The following is a 21,235-nucleotide window of genomic DNA, read 5'->3' on the forward strand; positions in this document are numbered from 1 at the left end:
AAGCACTATTTTTAGTAGAGCATGCTAGCGGGCCGTCGTTATTACCGTGTTTTTTGGAAAATACGGGACACTTAAAATCAATCCTTTGATTTTTCTGAAAATCGACAACGCCCCTTATAATCCAATGGGCCTTATGTATGTATTCTGGTTGTGTTTACTGACCTCGAAACGACTTTATGTGGTACACGGCGCTCGAAAAGGTGGTTAGCACTGTTGCCACACAGCAAGAAGGTCCTGAGTTCAATTCCACCATCAGGCCGGGGTCTTTCTGTGTGGAGTTTGCATGTTCTCCCCGTGTTTGCGTGGGTTCTCTCCGGGTACTCTGGCTTCCTCCCACCGTCCAAAGACATGCAGCTTGTGGGGATAGGTTGATTGGATAATCCAAATTGCCACTAGGTGTCAATGTGCGAGTGAATGTGAGTGCGAATGGTTGTCTGTCCCTGTGTGTTGGCCCTGCGACAGACTGGCGACCTGTCCAGGGTGTACCCCACCTCTCGCCCCATTACAGCTGGGATAGGCTCCAGCACCCCCCGCGACCCTGAAAAGGATAAGCGGAAGCAAATGGATGGATGGATGGTTCGTGTTTAAGTACAACTTTGCTAAGCTACGAACCCGGACTGCTTGATGGATTGTCGGAGCATTACAGCTATCGTAGTCAGGAGCCTGGCAGAGCGATACGTACTGTGCTTCAACATAATATTACCGTATTGTGTGTATAACCTCTTTTTAAGTTTTGTGGATATTATGCTGAGGATATGTCGGCCAATTTCCCCTGGAAATGCCTTTTGGTTAAACTGTCAGCAAGGAATTTGCATTTGCACTGTTAAATTTTTATATAACTTTAATTCACATAAAACACCTGCTTGTTTAAGTGAAAATGTATTGATGGGGTTTTTTTTTTTGCACTAATATAGTTGTGGAGTTGTAAAGTATTTTGTCTAGTGTAAGTTATATCGTCAGTTATATCGTTATCGCAAATTTTCAAATGTATATCGTGATAAATATTTTTGGTCATATCGCCCTGCTCTAGTTGGAGTGTTTGTGTTGATTTGGGTAAATTCATTTTAATTCTTATTCTCCAACAGAAAAATTATGGTTATGGTTTCTTCCACTTAACATCAGTTAGACCACACCCACATCACCAGGGTGCTGTACCAATGTGTGGGCATGGCTCCGGGCAGCAAAAATAGATAAATAAAAATTAAAATCTTTATAATGAATGATAATAATTCAGCTAAAAATATTGGTGTCACTGATCGACCAACCAGGAATCTGCTGATTTCCAGCACACACCAGACCGGTTACTGGTTGGTTGGCCTTGTGTATATCTGATTATTGGGGTCATTGTTCAAGAAAATTATTGCATTGTATGTATTACACGTTACTTGTTACATTTCTTAAAAGTATTGCAGTATATTTTTAAAGTACTTGCCAGAGAAAGTAATTTGTTACACTACTCAATACGTTCTTGTTACGCCGGAAGATGACTTGAAATGCATTCTTACAACAACCAGTTAACAGTATAAACCTATCCTAATAAGGACAGACAGATGATCTTTCTTGAAGTTTTTAGGTGTCAACACAATGCCAACAACACAATAGATGAAAACCAGCACAAAGAGAATTCAAAAGAATCGCTACATTGATTCTACAGTAGAAACACGAACAGGTGAACGGAGGTTTCGGCCCTGACTGCTCATCACTGCTTTTGTTACCTATTGAACATGGTAAATGGCCTGTATTTGTATAGCGCTTTACTAGTCCCTAAGGACCCCAAAACGCTTTACACAACCAGTCATCCACCCATTCACACACACATTCACGCACTGGTGATGGTAAGCTACATTGTAGCCAGAGCCACCCTGGGGCGCACTGACAGAGGCGACAGAGGAGAAGATCAGGATCTGGCTGCTGGGCTGGGGTGCTCGACAGCCATAACAAAATCACTTTGGGTTCTAGCTTTTTGCTAACATCCTACCTGTGCAGATGTTTGCAAAGAGGCAAAGTTGGGTTAGCGGCGTAGTACAGTTGTTTCGGTCTTGGATGTAGTTTCCGCTTTACTAACGTGCTCTTCGCCTTGTGTACATTAATTAAAAGTAACGTCCATATCGCCACTCCTCAAAAGCTGTATTGCTGTACTGCTGCAACATTTTCCTCCTTCTGCACTCAAAATGAAAATAGCTCACTGTAGCACAAATGTGCAGGAAGAGAAAACCACATTTGTTTGGTGTTTTTTTTCTTTCTATCCGCCAAGTGTGCAGATAACTGAAGACTCTTAGTAAAAACATAATTGTAACTGTAATGGAATTAGTGTAAATACAGTGTAGTACAGTAACATCTTACATTACTGTATTGTTGAAAATGTAATGCAGTTACAGTAACATGTTACTTCCACCCAACACTGCTGATTATGAGCTGGTGCTTTTCATGCGTGCGCAACACATGCACAGTCCATTTGAGTCGTCGCACGCACACTCACAGTCGCACACTAACATGTCATTAGCTTGTGACAGCTCTAGCTTGTGAGCTATGAGATCATAGCTCTATGAGCTGTGAGTAAATACATGAAGTTCATCAAGGTAAACCACCAAAAAATTAAATGACAAAAACATTCATAACAACATCTAATCATCTTAAATCACCTTCACCTTTCTGAGCAAAGGGAAGGCATCTAAAGCTAAAGCTATCCAGAGCTCTGCAGGCTCCGTGTGAGGAAAGGATCAAAGCAGAGAATCAAAGAATTTATAAATGTGCTGGAAAATTATGCAAGTAACTGACATTTGTTTTGTTCCATAAATCTATTGCACATGCTTTTGTTTGGTAATGTAAAACATGTTAGCTAAAGATGGGTGTACAGCAACTCATTTTTTTGTTACTTATTTGAACCTCTTGCCAGCAGCAGTCAGTAATGGTTTCAGTCAGTGAACATCCTGTAATTAACTTTATCGCAGTTTGGGGAAGATTGTAAAATTTGGTCTTTTCTTTTATTAAGAATGTAAAATTTTGCTTTAAAGAATAGGGGAATTTTTTGTATACGCTGTCAGTTGTAGTTCTTAGAAAGAAAACCTGATTCAGCAAAATCAGATCTTACTCATCGGAATTGGCCTAGAAAATTGCAATCAGTGCAATTTTCTAGGCCAATTCCCTGTAAAGATTCCACTCTGCCAAATCATTACAGTGATGTTTATAGGGTTACGTTAAGTACAACATGGATGAGTTTTCTGTAGTCAAAGACACAATGAGAAATTCAGATTTAAAATATATAGAGAGAATATTTAAAGTTAAAAAAGAAAAACAGGAAACTGATTTCTGTTTCTCTCTTTTTTTGAGGCTGGATAAATAAATGTGAATGTTAAAATAAAAGCACCCTTTTGAATACAGAGAATTGCAGCCTTGCTTCACATGTTTTGTTTTGTTTTTTCATAGTCAATAAAGCACCCTCCTCTTTAATGGTGTACCATCAGAAATACTCTGAAGTGTTTCCTCTTGTGTGCCACTGATACATTTTGGCCTGCAAATGTATCGCACATATGGTATCTCGCTCTGTGTCCAACTTATTGACATACATTCACATTGGCATACTACAGATATACTAGTAGATTTTGTTATAAGACGGAGGACTTGCAGTTTACAAGCCATTAAATTTTCCATATAAAATCAGAGCATACTGAATTGATTTCCTTCATAAAAACGCTCATAAACTTGAACGCTAACTCACAAGAATTGACTGTTTTTAAGCTGTTTCAGGGCGTTTTTGATGTTGGAAATAGAACCACCAGTATATAGCCTATGCTATATGTTAATATATTTTTTGTCAAACAGAAGCATGTTCTCACAAACTTGGGTGTGAGAGTGCAAAGACCCAGACAAACTCTGACTGGTTTGGCCTTTTCCCTTCCAAATCCTGGGGTGTGGTGTCAAGATAAGTGTTATGCAACAACACCTCACTGCATGAACTCAGGCTTCGCTTTTTTTATACAGGAAGCCCAAGTCTGAGTCAGTTACAAACATTTCTGCCAACTTGGCTTCAGCCACTCACGAGCATGCTACACAACCAACTGATTCCCACCTATAGGTTTTTTGGCTGAAGGAGTGACTTCAGTTGACTTAAAGGTTTTTTTTTTAAAAGGTACTTCTCTTCGTTAAAGCGGACAGGTCACAGTCTTTATTTTATTTTATTTTATTTTATTTTATTAAACAATGTATATTTATTAATATATGGTGGTGGTCAGAGGGCCCGGTGGCGCCACTTGTTCGGCAGCCTCGCCTCTGTCAGTGCGCTCCAGGGTGGCTGTAGCTACAATGTAGCTTGCCATCACCAGTGTGTGAATGGGTGGATGACTGAATGTGTAAAGCGCTTTGGGGTCCTTAGGGATAGTAAAGCGCTATACAAATATAGGCCATTTACCATTACCATTAAGAGTTTTTGAAAAAGAGATATATGTATAAATGTATATATAAAGACACATAATTAAAAAAGTCCTGCCAGCTCATAAACATGCTGTGATAAGTGAAAACAAAAAAAAAACCTAAAACAAAAACATTATTGCACTCATGTCTCCATATTTGCCACAAAAGAAAAGGATGGCTGCCAGGTTGCAAAGAAAAATTCATTTGAGTCTTTGTTAAAACAACAGACCTTTTCTAGTTGTAAGTAGCAGATGACAAACTTAATTCCAGTTGAGGAGTCCTTCTGTTTTGCACAGACCTTCTGGCCAAAAGTGAGCAAAAAGGTAATGATGTCAGCTTGGGCCATACTTAAATTTACATCTTGGGGAGTTACTCCAAATATTGCCATAATAATACATCATGCAACACTCTGTCCAGATTTTTTCTTAAACAGAGCACCACAAGGCTGTTTAAAATGATCACATGCAGGGTTCAGATCACTGTTGATTGTACCTAATCTGACTTTAAACCAGTTTGTAGATGTTTTTCATTCGAATAACAATCTAATTAGAAATTCAGATTTGTGAGACTCCTTTGCATTTCTCTTGTTTTCAGGTATTTACCTTTCACCTTTGAACCTCTGTGCTGGGAACATGAAGTAAATAAACAAGCACATTCTCCCACGGCAACATCAGTAAACAGTAAAATCCCAGTTGTGCGTTCATGAATCAGAATTGTATATCTTAATGAAAACGTAATTTTATCTGCAGTGCAAGTATTTTTATTTTAATACTTATGATCCATTTTGTTAATATATAGTTTCATTTTAATAAATCTGTTGTTTTGTTAGGTTAATGTTTGCTTTTACCTAAGCAGAGCATTTATTTTTATCGGCATTCTTTGCACAACCTGCAGTATCCAAACAGTTTATTGTCATAAACACTGGAAGAATTAACCTCTCATGTACAAAGTTCATTAAAAAAATATTTATTTATTTATTAAACTAAATGTAATTCAGTTAAATGTTACAGACCCTAAAATGATGAGAGTGTGTGCTTCTATGTTCATTTATTATTATTTATTTTATTATTTATTATTTATTTTTCTTTTATGTTCAAGTTCAACTTTTTCTTAGCATTGACAAAATAAAGGGGGGAAACAATTAAAAACCTGGTTAAACCAGTCACCAAGCTGTTACATCTGCAACAGCAGTCTCTCACTGTCCTGATTGAGTGAGCACATATAGTTCCCAGTGGGGTTAGCCATTCTGGACCGCAGCATGTGGGACAGATTGGGCTGCACCTTTGATTAGCCTCTATAGTCTCAGGACCAGGACACTGACGCATATCCCACAGCTCTGAGTCTCACTGCAGTCACATTAATGTGCGCTGTGGTTCGAAAGATTTCAGAAGGAAAGCCTATAAGGTCAACGTGACGTAGCAGGAATGTTCAAAAAGGGAATTATTAATCACAATCAAGGTAAAATATAGTCACATTAGGTCAAGTCAGTCATTTCTCTGGATTCTTGTAAAAGAATAGATTGATGATATTGACATTTTTTACTTTATCTATAAACAATGTTTCTTCTAAACACACACATGAATGAATATAATGTGTGTATCTGTCACCAGTGAAGTTGCTACAGCACTATTAGTTGATTCCTTTAAGCTACAGAATGTGGCACATGCATTGGGCTTGCGCCGCAGTTTTGACCCGTCGTTGTCATTTAGGTCTTACAAATGCCCACTTTTCCCCACTTGTGTAGCCCTAGAAATTTTAATTAACACCATTTTATTAGCCATTGCAAAGCTCTTATCACTGCTGTTCTTGCCCCATGGAAATAGAACATTTGACTATTTTGTTCATGTGCACACATATGATTGCTAAACAATTTTCAGACTCCTTTCACACAAAACTTGTATTCATAAATTTATACAGCATCCTTGTTTTTCATCTTTTGTAATGTCACCAATCACAGTGCCTTCTTTGTGTTTCAAATAGGACAAAGTTGTAGGGGTTATTTGCAGCGCTCCCATTTAGCTCCTCTCCGTGTGTCTTTCTGTCCTCCGCAGCTCTCTCCGTCCCACCCCAACCCCTCTTTAACTTTTCCTGATTTATTAAGCTGTATTCTGCCGATGTGCGTCAGAGCTGGCCAGGAGTCTCGTGAGGCGTTCCGCTCCTGAGGAGCTGTGTCTCGTGTCTGGACAGCATCAGACTGTAGCGTCCTCCACCCCCCAAACTTACCCCCACCTCTGTTTGCCTTATTTGCCTGTAACCAAAAGCCTGCTCTATCTATACACACACACACACACTCTGGGCAGATGATCGTAACTGAACATCAAATGATTTGTTCTGCAGGGATAGATCAAAGGTCGTGGATAGCTCAGAGTCTGAATCAGGAGCACTATGATCCTAAAATTAAATTAAAAGTGAAAGATATTCTTTAACCACAACCTTTTATGGGCTCATAACAGGTTACCTGCAGCTGAAGCAGAATTTAGTCTTTCTATCTCTGCATCTGGTTTTACTTTGTCATCTGGCACAACACTCACCCCCCACCCCCTCCAACCCACACACACACACACACCCGGCTTACTGTTGTGTTGTCTACAGGGATCTGTAGCGATTCACAACACTGATATTCATGCAGCTTTCCTGACTGACACCCCACTTACTAATGTTTTCATGCCACATGTGTGTGTGTTTGTGCATCTACAGAGGGAGTCTACACAGATGCTCCTGATAACCAGACATTTCGTGAGAAAGCGTTATAAAAACTTTCAGGGCTGTCAACACTCTTCTCTCTACTATTATCTGAAAACGTATAGTTATAGTTTACCATGCCATAAAATGTAAATTCACCTCTGTTTGTCTTTTGTAAGAATGCATTTCTTCTCATTATGAGATGACACTTCACGTCTAAATGTATACAGTTAGAAGTCTTTGTTTTAGACATATACTCCATTTGTTTGAGTGACCTAAACATGATGGCGTCCTAGTGCATCATGACTGCTTCACAGACGCCAGTGGGGGTATTAAAAACAACTTTCCCTCAACGATGGTCTGGCAAATGGCTTTTTTCCCTGACAACAAAGACAGTAAACAGCAGCACTTAGCAAGCTCTCAAGATCCTAATTGCCTATTAAGCACAATCGAGTCCTCCTTTATCCTGTTGCCTCTGTTGGGGGCTCCTATCCCTGGAGATACAGATTTACAGTAAACATAAGTGAGCTAGCCCGGCTATCAAAGAGCTTTAACTCGAGCCTCGGCTCGGCTGCCACCGCTCTCACCTCACCGTGAAGAGAATGAAGTGACCTTCAGCTGTTTTCATCCTTTGCATTTGTTTGGGTGACCTTCGGGATCATTGTGGGTTCAAGTGAGATGTTATTTCATTCCTCTCACGTGCTACACTTCTCCTTTCTAGCATCAATGATTCTGTTCATTATCTCACATCAGTATTGTTTTGGTGTTTTTGTTGTTGTTTTTTCTCACAGTTTCATTAGTCTTAAATAAAGTTTTTTAAAGTGTTTTGTTTTTGTGTTTCAGGCTTGACAGATGAGAAAGTGAAGGCCTACCTCTCGCTGCACCCGCAGATTCTGGATGACTTTGTGTTGGAGAGTGTGAGTGCAGAGACGTTGGACAGATGGCTGAAGAGGAAAACCAGCAGCAGGCCTGCAGGTATACCCCCCTACCACACACATATACAGAAAAAAAACCCTACAGAGTCAGCTGCATCTCTCTGGATCACTAAGACAAAATGCTTGGATTTAAGAATTGCAGTTTTTGTAAGTCTGGGGAACAACAGTGCATTTGCAGGCTCTGTTTATTATCCTGGCCATTAGCAGTGCATATCACTCATCATCACATGTGTCCCCTTTAATCTTCCATGTTTGTGATACACAAAAGAAAAGGAGAAGGAATGGACCTGTCCGGTTTTTACGGGTCATTAGATGTGTTTGAGCCGGCTGGGCTGAGTTTGTGCCGTGCACTCTACTCACAGCGAACTGTTTCTCAGACCGACTGCATCCATCAAGGGCCCACAGGGTTGGCACAGTGCCCAGTTGAGCTGCTGACGTCAGAGGCGACCTCCAGAGACATGCAGCCGGCTGAAGGGGGCCCAAGGGAGGGGTGTGGATGTTGGTGGTAGCGCTGGTGGTGCTTGGGGGGGGGGCTGTGCTGGCTCAGGGTGTGGGTGTGTTGAAGGAGGAAGCTGGCAGAGGATAGATTTGTCACATTTTGGAGCTGCTTTCCATGCGAGGAATGCAGACAGTAGTGTTTGTTGCTGCCGTGCAGAGTTGTTAATTTCTCAGGTCTGAGCCAGTGTTTGAAACAATTTCCTGTATGTTGTATATATACAGTATGTGTGTGTTTAGCTTGACAAATATCAAATAGAGGCTGTCATGCTAATAACTCTTCCTGGCGCCAAGTAGGAATAACTAATTTCATCCAGATAGTTCAGTTCAGGGCAGATGGAACCTGTGTAAACCAGATCGCTGATTCACAAAACTAAATAAAAGAAAGGCTTTTTAACTGAAATCTTCTTTGTTTCAATGTTCACAGTTCAGTCAGGACCACTTTAGCCATCTGCAGTAATTTATATTTGGCTTTTTGGCTTTATTGTGGGACCTTCCCACAAGGTCCCACAATAAATATGTGAAATATGTGAAAACCAGAGTCATGACATAAAAAAGAGAAGCTGGGGCGGGTTGCGAAGCGGCTTGCAGATGAGCAGCAGATGTAGGCAGACTAAAGCCACATAAACGGTCCCCTTTAAGATTTAACAGTTGGATGTATAAAAGGCAGAGATGTACCGACTGCAGTTTTCTTGGCTGATTCCCATTTACGATTATTTTCTAAGCATGGTCTGCTGATTCAGATTTTTTTAAGAACTTTAACTGACAGCAAATTCAAAAGACTTTCATAATAAAATAAATTATTAAATGCTCCATTTTTGTCCAAACTGTGGTAAATTACAGGATCTTCTCACATTAAATCAGCTAAAAATTAATTGCTCTGTCACTGGAAAGGGGTACAAGAGCTACCTGACATACTTTACCTAATCAAACAAAAAGCAGGTGCAACAGATTTATATAACAAAACAAATGTCAAGTACTTACATAATTTTTTTAGTATGCTTACAACTTCAGTCCCGTTACAGATAACAAGATTTTGATACTTTTTTTCAATATTTTTCTCATAACTGTTTCAATCCTTTGCTCATACCAAGGCTGCTGCCTTGTGGCTAGCTTTGAGCTCCGGATAGCTTTAGCCGTTTTAACTTTTTGTTAGCTTCTTATGTTTTCATCGTCATCCCTCCACCGTTTAGCTTGGGGGACTGTCTTCACCCTCAGTGAAATGCTTCCACGCTAAGGACATATCAGTCTCGACAGCTGTGTGTGTGTTGCACACAGGCATGAGATGGACCGATTCATAATCGGACATATGGTACGCTAACCACCCAGGGCCAAGAACACTGGAATTTGGGTAATTCTGGTGCCAGGCAAATCGATATGTGTATCTGTTGTCAAGGGTTCAGCAGATCTTCTGGGATGGAAGCTGATATTAATTTAGTGGCCTAACTAAACTAACATTATGCTTAATTGACAACTCCAGTTGTTCTAATTTAAAGAACAACACAAACAGTTTTGTTTACTACGTATTGCGTATACTTAATATGACTACTTCATCTTTGTGCACTTAAGATGTCAAGGATGTCGTACTACTTCCCTTTTATTCAGCCACTCTCTACAGTTTATTTCAGTAGAGTAGGGAAATCGATTTGCAACTACTTGAAACTCACTTGAGCCAGGTAGGGTTATCACTGTGTGGAAACTGATTGATTTGAAAATGCTACGATCCATTACCACATGGCCGTATCAGAGATTTGGCCATAAAAAAGCATACTTGATGTTCATTATGATGAATTACATGTTTCAAGCAAGTTTCAAATTTCAAATTTGATTATGCTGCCGTCTAGAAATGCATACTGACTGCTTTCTTTTTAAAGTGCTTTGAAAAGTAATGTTATCAGTAATGCAAACGATGTTAGTGTGCAGCTAAAGACCCTAGTAAAGCAGCTTTTGGATGGAGAGACATAGCTGAGGACCAGGAACAATACAGCAACACAAAATTATTGGTATAAAAGTAAATAACAGATTTAGAATATCCATCCATCCACTCTTTTCCGCTTATCCTTATCAGGGTCACTGGAGACGGTGGGGGGCTGGAGCCTATCCCAGCCACCATTGGGCAAGAGGCGGGGTACACCCTGCATAAGGTCACCAATCTGATACAGGGCTAACACAGAGAGACAGACAACCATTCACACTTACATTTACACTTTCCCATTCTCACTTCTATGGCCAATTTAGAATCACCAATTAACCTAACCCAACTAACTGCATGTCTTTGTGGGAGGAAGCAGGAGTACCTGGAAAGAATCCACATAAACACAGGGAGAACATTAAATATATTTATATTAATCATGTTGAAACATATTTTAAATTAATAATTTATTATTTAAATGCATAATGAAACTATTCTGCAAGTACATCTGCTCTCACTGAGTGGCCAGTGGAGTGGCCATATTATTTGCAGTCTAAATCAAGTTAACATATAGTGGGTATGTTTTTTTTCTATTAATTTTTGCATTTTTTTTCAAAAAGTAGAAAGTAAAAAGAGAACAGAAAATAAGCAGAAAGGGAGCATGGGATCACCAATCCATATTGGCCGCTTTTCTTTGATTTTTTTTAAGCTGTTTCTTTTTTGTTCTTAGCTAATATTGTTGTACGTTAAAGGCACACTCGGTCTTTTTTTAGTTTATTCATTGGGGAAAAAAAGAATGTAGCTTTTTGATAGAGAAACATAGTTGAGAACCAGGAACAATACAGTATCAAAAAGTTATTGTAGCACTATACATAAATGCATGGTAATAAAGATACAAATATCTGTGTACATAAGCTTACATAAACTTAGAGTTAATACATTAAAAATACATATTAGGAGGTATCAATTTGTTCTAAGTCACCATGTTTACCTGCAATCTTGAATACAGTGGCTGAGATTGGAGTTGCAGTTCTGCCTAATTATGTTTTATATAAGTAGCTAGAGACACATATGTAGTATGCCAAAGGTGGAGAAGTAGAGAAGTCGTAGGTCTTTGTGTGCCATCTCCTGATGTAACCCTCAAAAATACATAAACATGCTTATTTATCCCTTTTTGTCACAATTGCTTAGTGTCAGTAGATTAGACCAACGACCCTCTTGTCCCCAGACAGCTGACAACGAGCTAACTTAATTGTTGCTACCCAAGCCGTACCGGAAACCCGATCGGTACCCCGCATGCGCAAATCTTACATCACTTCCTCTCTTTGCCAACATTGCGACATTCAATATATTTGAATGATACTGGCAGGGTCTGCAGCCTTAAAGTACGCAGCCTCAACGATCCTCAAGGGCCGCGTACTTAAAGACCGCTAAGGCCGGAAGTGCGAGGCTTGTGAAATGGGACGGTCTAGCCTCCGTTGCGTTGCCCAGGTTGTCTAGCAACCATGATACTAACAGCTGGAAACGTTTCATACAGCTTAGTTAGACAGAAATGAAGGAGAAAATCTTTTGTTCATTTGTTTGTTTGTTTCTACATGAGCTTTGATCATTCTCTAATTAAGGTCTGCTATTGAACGGCGTATATTTTAAAGTAAAGGCTTTAAAACCAAGTTAGTACAAACGTCACTAATGTCACATAACTTTGCCGACATGTGGCCAACAGTAATGTTTTAATGCTCTTCGTTATTAAAAATTTGCACATAAATAAGTGACATAATATTCAGTACTTACTTAAAGTTTACTCTTCGGGCGCCCCTCATCCGCCGTTTTTTTCCGGCAAAATTATCCACACCCACTGCCGCGCTATGCATTCTGGGATATGTTGGGCCATGAAGTATACAGTGCCACGTCCTTAAAATTCAGGGAAATGAAGGATGCATTTGAGGGCCGCATTTTGAGCAGCCTTCGAATTGGGACAGCCTTCGTCGCATCGCTGTGACGTAATCGGCCTTAAAATGCGGCCTTTAAGGCTGCAGACCCTGAATTGGGATACAGCCACAGTTAGCGCCCGGTTAGCTCCTAGCATTTCTCAACAGTTCTGCCTCCTTTTTGACTACCGGGACATTTGAACAATGGATAATCCGTATACAAACAAATTCATGCTTTTCTCCTCAACAGAGAGCGTTCCCCGATTGAACAACAGCGCTGTAAAATAAGAAGAATGGCGCCTAATACAGACTTTGTAATATGTCACGTGAAGATTCATCAGCCAGATGAAGTGTTTACTGACAATTGACAGTGATAGCGGACATCATCATCACTATTCTAATCAATCCTCTCCACACAGACAAGCATAAACACACTCGATAAACACACTTAATGACGCTAATTCAGTTTACAATAGGGTTCATTTGCTCAGTCAGCAGGTGGCGGTATCCTCGTACACTGGGGAGTAAACTGCCATTAAACAAACAGAAGAAGAAGAAAACCCCTGCACATGCGTGGTACGGATCAGGTAGACTTTGCACATGCGCAGTAAGGATCGAGGAGTCCTGATCTGTAACTATCTTTTTGTTTTTTGTTTTTGTCTACATTATATTGAAATGTTTCATTATTGGAAACATTTTAAGAGATACTTGTTATTCTTAACATCTTAACAGATACTCTGACCCGTAACTATCGTAAAACGCTTTGACCGGAAGTAGACACCTTTCGCGCATGCGGGGTACCGATCAGGTTTCCGGTACGGATCGGGTAGTGACATTGTTGCATGCGCAAATCTTACGTCACTTCCTCTTTTTGCCAACATTGCGACATTCAATATATTTGAATGATACGTGTCACTACCCGATCCGTACCGGAAACCCAATCGGTACCCCGCATGCGCAAATCTTACATCACTTCCTCTCTTTGCCAACATTGCGACATTCAATATATTTGAATGATACGGTTAGCGCCCAGTTAGCTCCTAGCATTTCTCAGCAGCTCTGCCTCCTTTTCGACTGCCCGGGACATTTAAACAATGAATAATCCGTATCCGCAACAAATTTTTGCTTTTCTCCTCAACAGAGAGCGTCCCCTGATTGAACAACAGAAGAATGGCGCCTAATGACAGAGTTAATAATACAGACTTTGTAATATGTCACGTGAAGATTCATCAGCCAGATGAAGTGTTTGCTGGCAATTGACAGTGATAGCGGACATCATCATCACTATTCCAACAATCCTCTCCACACAGACAAGCATAAACACACTCGATTATCACTAAATCAAATTTAACACACCTTTGTAATGACGCTAATTCAGTTTACAATAGGGTTCATTCGCTCAGTCAGCAGGTGGCGGTATCCTCGTACACTGGGGAGTACACTGCCATTAAACGAAAAGAAGAAGAAGAAAACCCCTGCACATGCATGGTACGGATCGGGTAGACCCGATTTGTTCAGTCCGACTTTGCACATGCGCAGTAAGGATCGGGAGTCCCGATCTGTCACTATCTTTTTATTTTTTTTGTTTTTGTCTACATTATATTAAATGTTTCATTATCGGAAACATTTTAAGAGATACTTGTTATTCTTAACATCTTAACAGATACTCTGACCTGTAACTATCGTAAAACGCTTTGACCGGAAGTAGACACCTTTCGCGCATGCAGGGTACCGATCGGGTTTCCGGTACGGATCGGGTAGTGACAGACATTAATAACAACATCAGCTGGTAATTGGAGGCCAATTTGCCTCCTTAATAATGATTATAAGATCCTAGCTCAGATCTTTGCCAAAGGACTGAAAGCTGTTTTGAATGATATTATTGATGAAACTCAGTCTGGCTTTATGGCTAACAGACACATATCCAACAACATCAGACTTGTTTTTGACCTAATTGATTATGCAGATTTGTGTAGGGATGATAGCTTTATCTTATTTGTAGATTTCTGCAAAGCGTTTGACACGATTGAACATGGTTTTATTTTTCAGGCTTTGGACAAATTTGGCTTTGGCCCTTATTTTCAGAATGCAATTAAAACAATGTACAAAAATGTGAATTGCTCCATCAAACTACAAGCAGGTACATCACCTAGGTTTAACTTAAACCGCGGTATCAGGCAAGGCTGCCCCATCTCCCCATACTTATTTCTCATCTGTGCTCAACTCCTCTCTGATTATATTAAACGCAGTCCTCTGAAAGGTATAACAATTGCGGATGAAGAAATATTCATTAGTCAACTTGCTGATGATACCACTCTCTTTTTAAAAGATGCTTCACAGGTGCAGATGGCTATTAACACAATTAATGCATTTTCTTTAGCTTCAGGACTCCACCTAAACATTGGCAAATGTGAACTGCTTGCCCTTAGAAATTGTACCAGTCTATCTATTGCTGGCATCCCAGTGAAAGAGTCTGTCACTTACCTTGGTATAGTCATTAATAAAAATCAATCCACCAGGTGCTCCCTTAATTTCACTCCAATTTTGGACAAAACACAAAAAAAGCTAAATGCTTGGCTGCAGCGGGATTTATCCATTAAAGGGAGAGTTTTACTCACGAAAGCAGAGGGTTTATCTCGTCTAACTTATGCTGCTTTGTCTCTTGATGTAAATAAAGAAACCCTGGCAGATATTGACAGACTTATTTATAATTTCATATGGAAGAATAGAATTCATTATATTAAAAGATCAGTTTTATCCAACTCATACCAACATGGTGGAGTAAACTTTCTTGACTTCTCCTCATTAAACAATGTGTTTAAAATAAACTGGATTAAACAATTTTTCAGGAACCCAACCTCAATTTGGAACTTTATTCCCAATTATATTTTCTCAAAAATTGGTGGTCTTAACTTTCTTTTGCTTTGTAATTACAATATCGATAAAATCCCTTTAAAACTATCCAACTTTCATAAACAAATGCTTCTTTCCTGGTCATTGATTTATAAACACAATTTTTCTCCACATAGATACTATATTTGGAACAATAGAGACATTTTATACAAACATAAATCTGTGTTTTTAAGTAATTGGTTTGATAATGGGATTCATCGTGTTGCACAACTTATAAATCCAGCTGGAGGTTTACTCTCTTACTCAGAATTTTTGAATACATATGGTCTTCCTGTTCCACCAAAGGAATATGCCATAGTGTTTGATGCTATCCCTGCTGGGGTCTTAATGTTGTTTAGAAATCTTGTTGTTAGTGATTTGACCCCTTTACCACTGGATCCTGCTGTTACTTATGTCGGTCAGGTGTGTTTCCCTTCTGTAAGGAGGAAAAACAACCGTGAAATACGAACTCTGTTTCAAAAAGACAGAACTTGTGTCCCAACGGCTGTCGCCTACTGGAATAACTTATACCAGGACTTGGAATGGGAGAAGATTTGGACCTTACCGTCGAAATTTCTATTAAATAACAAAGTAAAGGAAATATCTTTTAAAGTTATTCATCGTTTTTACCCAACTAGGTCTTTTCTTGTACGTTATAAAAAGGACATTGATGTTAACTGTACATTTTGTAGTTGTATGAAGGAAGATATTTCTCATTTATTTTGGTCATGCTTATACACGAATCTTTTCTGGCAAGAATTTTGTGTTTTTGTTGTTTCCTTTATCCTTTCTGAGTTCTCTCTTTGTTACGAGAAAATATTGTTTGGTTTCTTTAAGTACCCCATGCACAGGGCAAACGAATTTTATTTGATTAACTTATTGATATTATTGGCCAAATTTCATATACATAAGTCGAAATTTTCTAACGCAAAACCATCCTTTCGGTGCTTTTTAAATGAAACCAAACAATATGTTAAAACCATACAACATTCTCAAAATCAAAAAGCTGTCAAAACCATAAACCTATGTTCCCTGTTCAATATCATGTGATTCTATAATAGACTGTGTCTATTTTGCTTTTTTATACGAACCCCCTGACATTGTGTTTGCTATTTTGTATTTGTATATCTGTATTTTGTGCTTTTTCAATAAAAAAAATAAAAAAAACAAAAAAAAACAACATCAGCTGGTTGTAAGCTAACATTATGCCAGCTAATGTTAGGCTTGAATGGCCCATAAATCACAGTTTCCCTCTGATAAACAGTTTCATTACATTCTCGTGTCATTTGAGAGTCCAACAATGTTAGATTCTCTTCAAAGAAAGTTTCACTACCAATGACAGACAGAAGCTAACAGAGGCTAATAGCAGCTAACAGAGGCTAACAGTAGCCGTTACCAACAGAAAACTTCAGAATATCCTCAGCAACTCAACTCAGTGTCTCAGTCATTGTACAGAAGTGAGCTTCACTGGCTCACTGACCTCTCAAAGTTTTACAACGTCCTTCAGAGTACACAGACGTGGATATATTTTGACAGCTGAGATGAAAGGGTTACACTCCCCACAGATGAATAGGAGGCAGAGTTGTTTGTCCTACACCGGCCACTGTCGCTAGGATTATGCACTCGAAGTGAGGGTGTAAAGGTGCCAGTGTACCCTCCTCATTGGTCACTTAAAGCACTGCTGCAATACAGTCACTTCTATGTATGCTTACTGTTAAGGAGCAGGGAGCCGCTGCAGTATTCTCCCAAACGATAGGTGTAGCCACACACAGACAATGCTGCTACATCAGTGCTGACACAGCAAAAGAAGAAGTAAAAGCCAGAAGAAAATACATAACAGAGTGGATTTTTTCTTCATGTACACAATATCTCAACTCAAGCATTTCTTTCTGTATATTGTGTAAATTCATCAGAACAGCGATAAAAACCATTTCATATTTAGGTGTGTTTATTGCAAGGTTCAAAGGAAACTCATGTAGCATTACTTTGCTACATTAGAATAATTTCGATACGCTATTTCTGATCTGTGGTAGTTAGAATACTTCATTCAGCTACTGTTTGTACTACTCTTAAACTGAGTGGGAGGAGACCAGAGTGAAAACGTCAGCAATCAGCTATCTAATTCAGCCACATCTCTCTTTGACTTGATCTTTACATCACATCATGAGTAATATTACTAAGTCCACTTCCTCTGTTAGACCACTGCAAGTAGACGCTTTGGCACCACTCTGAAGCCTCTCTGTAACTTCCTCTCAGTGGCTGTATCCACTCAAATGACAAACACTGTCTAATTTCTGGTTGATCACACAGGATGAATGGGTCACTGCGTTAGATTGATGGCTAAGAGTGTGTATCTGACTTCTAGCTAGTATTTTACACATTTTTCCCCTGTGTGTTAACGAAGTAATGAAGTACTTCCTGTGGTACTGATGAAGGTAAAATAGTTCTCTCTAATGACATATTACTTAACTCATCTTTTATTCGCACTTGTAATAGATGCAATTGATTTTATATTTTTTATGAGTGCAGCAACAGCAGGATTTGTCATCATGTGACCGTCATTGAGATAACCACTGCTTCCTGGAAGCAGTCCCTGCAGCCAGTCTTGTTCTCACTTATCATGTGATGGACAACACTGGATTACATAAATCAGTTGGTCTGCACACGCAAGTGTGTATGTGTCTTTGTGCAGAAGTTGTGTTGCACCCTGCAACTCCGGAAAAAGGATTCACATTTGCACGCTTTCTTTATTGAGTTGAATCTGCTGTGCAGTTATATTACAAATATTTCTTGTCATAATAATCAAATTATAGTCTTTCTGTAATGTGTTTTTTTAATCATTGTTTATTACTTTCTTACTTCATACTGTGTCGTTTATTTATCAAGATGAGGCTTCAACATTCAAAGCTGATTGCTCTCAACAGCGCATTACACTGCTGTGCTGCCTTAAAGCCGCCAGAACACAGAAACGCTGTTTCCCAGAATCCTGCTGATGTCATTTGACCATCACACCTCCTTTGACCAGGGTCCCACTGGCAATGTTTACTTCACACGACACGGGACAATTAATAAATCCCAAATTCTCTGCTGCACCCATTCAGAGGCCCCTCGTTACTCATCTGTGCCTTCTGCAATGCACACACACTCACAGACAGACACACAATGTATATCAATGTGTCTGTTTGTCAGACCATGCAAGGCTTTTTAGCTCCGAAACTCCTGCTCATCCATGTAAGGTCTTTTAAACAAGGAAAAGTTGTTCCGTTAAGTCAGTCAGAATTGGATTATGTTTGAACTAGAACAAGAACAGCTGTTTTCATTACTGATTTTTTTTTAATTAATCATTTAAGTAATCAGTGCAGCATTAGCATTTTGCAAACCTAAACTATGAGGTCATTCATAGAGGAGGATGACATCATCTCTGAATTCACATATCTTGCAGCAAAACTGCAAACCTCAAGAACTCTGAAATAATCTGTGGGCAGGTCCTCAACAGTACGTGTTGCAACTTAGTTTATTACCTACAGAACAGGAAGACCTCAAAATAAGACCGTTGCTCATCCAAACAACCCCAAACTCTGCACTGCACTTCCTCTTTCAACACCAAGTTTCAAGGGCGCTACATTGACAAAAGTTTTGGGCCAAAGTTCTTTATCTCAACAATTGGTGTTTTCATTCCCTTTGCCACAGGTGCATTAGATCAAGCACCTAGCCGTGCAGCCTGCCTTTACAAGCATTTGTGAAAGAATGGTTCTTTTTACAGAGCTTTTTGAATTTGAGTGTGGTACTGTAATAAGATGCCACCACCGAAACTAGTCAGTTTGTGAAATTTCTTCCCTTCTAGATAATCCACCATTAACTGTAAGTGGTGTTATTTTAAAGAGGAAGCGTTTAGTAACCACAACAACTCAACCACCAAGTGTCCGGCCGTGTAAAGTTGCTGAGTGGGTGGCACCAAGTGCTGAGTCGCAGAGAGGGTAAAAGCCACAAACGCTCAGCTGATTGCTGATTTCCAAACCTCCTCTGGCATTAACATCAGCACCAAAACTGCATCAAAGGAGCATCATGGCATGGGTGTCCATTTAGGTTTAGGAAAAGATTTAGGGTTTTGTTTGTTTGTTTTTTACCTTATCCGAATAATAAGTTATCAGAGTTTTACAAGGATAAATTGACTACTTGAGTAATTGAAGTAACATGTCCCTGTCAGGCTAGGTTCCCTGCTTGATCAATAATCCTGTATAGTTTTTATTTTACTAATATAAGTATATAGACATTTTTTTCTTATATTCTTAACTGTATATGTGTAACAATTTAAATTTATACTTTTATTTTATACTTTAAATTTATTTATTCGTATTATATTGGTTCGATGGAAAATACAGGGTGGGCCATTTATATGGACACACCGTAATAAAATGGGAATGGTTGGTGATATTAAAGTCCTGTTTGTGGCACATTAGTATATGTGAGGCGGCAAACTCCTCAAGATGGGTGGTGACCATGGTGGCCATTTAGAAGTCGGCCATCTTGGATACTACTTTTGTTTTTTCAATAGGAAGAGGGCCATGTGACACATCAAACTTATTGGTAATGTCACAAGAAAAACAATGGTGTGCTTGGTTTCAACGTAACTTTATTCTTTCATGAGTTATTTACAAGTTTCTGACCACTTATAAAATGTGTTCAATGTGCTGCCCATTGTGTTGGATTGTCAATGCAACCCTCTTCTCCCACTCTTCACACACTGATAGCAACACCGCAGGAGAAATGCCAGCACAGGCATCCAGTATCCGTAGTTTCAGGTGCTGCACATCTCGTATCTTCACACCATAGACAATTGCCTTCAGATGACCCCAAAGATAAAAGTCTAAGGGGGTCAGATCGGGAGATTCAACAGGCCCACGACGACCAATCCACTTTCCAGGAAACTGTTCATCTAGGAATGCTCGGACCTGGCACCCATAATGTGGTGGTGCACCATCTTGCTGGAAAAACTCAGGGAACGTGCCAGCTTCAGTGCATAAAGAGGGAAACACATCATTATGTAGCAATTTCAAATATCCAGTGGCCTTGAGGTTTCCATTGATGAAGAATGGACCCACTATCGTTGTACCCCATATACCACACCAAACCATCACTTTTGTTGTTCCAACAGTCTTGGAGGGATCCATCCAATGTGGGTTAGTGTCAGACCAATAGTGGTGGTTTTGTTTGTTAACTTCACCATTCACATAAAAGGTTACCTCATCACTGAACAAAATCTTCTGCGTGAACTGAGGGTCTGTGGTGGGGCGTGGTCTGCGGTGCAGGTGCGTCCGCACAGCACCGCAGACCACGCCCTACCACAGGGTCCTGTTCCAATTTTTGTTTTGCCCATTCTGCAAATTCTGTGCGCCGATCTGGGTCATCCTCGTTGAGATGCTGCAGTAGCTGGAGTTTGTAAGGGTGCCATTTGTGAGTAGCTAATATCCGCCGAAGGGATGTTCGACTGACCACTCTCCAGTGACATGCGGCAAGTGCTACGCTGTGGGCTCTTGCTGAATGAAGCTAGGACAGCCACTGATGTTTCTTCGTTAGTGACAGTTTTCTTGCATCCACATTTTGGCAAATCCAACACTGAACCAGTTTCACAAAACTTAGCAAGCAGTTTGCTAACTGTAGCATGGGAGATGGGTGGTCTCGTAGGGTGTCTTGCGTTGAAATCTGCTGCAATGACCCGGTTACTACGTTGACCAGATATCAACACAATTTCGATTCACTCCTCACGTGTTAACCTCTTCGACATGTCAATGGCTGTGAACAAAGAGAAACTTGTAAATAACTCATGAAAGAATAAAGTTATGTTGAAACCAAGCACACCATTGTTTTTCTTGTGACATTACCAATAAGTGTGATGTGTCATATGGCCCCCTTCCTTTTGAAAAAACAAAAGTTGTATCCAAGGTGGCCGACTTCTAAATGGCCACCATGGTCACCACCCA

At 39.7% G+C, this 21,235-nt stretch overlaps 1 protein-coding gene across 3 annotated transcripts in view; it reads left to right on the forward strand.

The window, feature by feature from the left end:
- Nucleotides 1–21,235, forward strand: part of pde10a (phosphodiesterase 10A) — a 54,691-nt gene that overhangs the window by 6,440 nt on the left and 27,016 nt on the right. For all 3 annotated transcript variants that reach the window (XR_014914366.1, XR_014914367.1, XM_085428454.1), the window contains exon 2: nucleotides 7,936–8,067. Coding sequence is in view for 1 of the 3 variants with exons in the window: in XM_085428454.1 (XP_085284580.1) it covers nucleotides 7,936–8,067 (132 nt within the window). In the remaining 2 variants the exon portion in view is untranslated. The remainder of the gene's footprint in view (nucleotides 1–7,935; nucleotides 8,068–21,235) is intronic.

This window comes from Rhamphochromis longiceps, linkage group LG13 (assembly GCF_057381845.1).
Source record: "Rhamphochromis longiceps isolate RC_006_pf linkage group LG13, R_longiceps_female_GT1.1, whole genome shotgun sequence".
NCBI classification, from domain to species: domain Eukaryota; kingdom Metazoa; phylum Chordata; class Actinopteri; order Cichliformes; family Cichlidae; genus Rhamphochromis; species Rhamphochromis longiceps.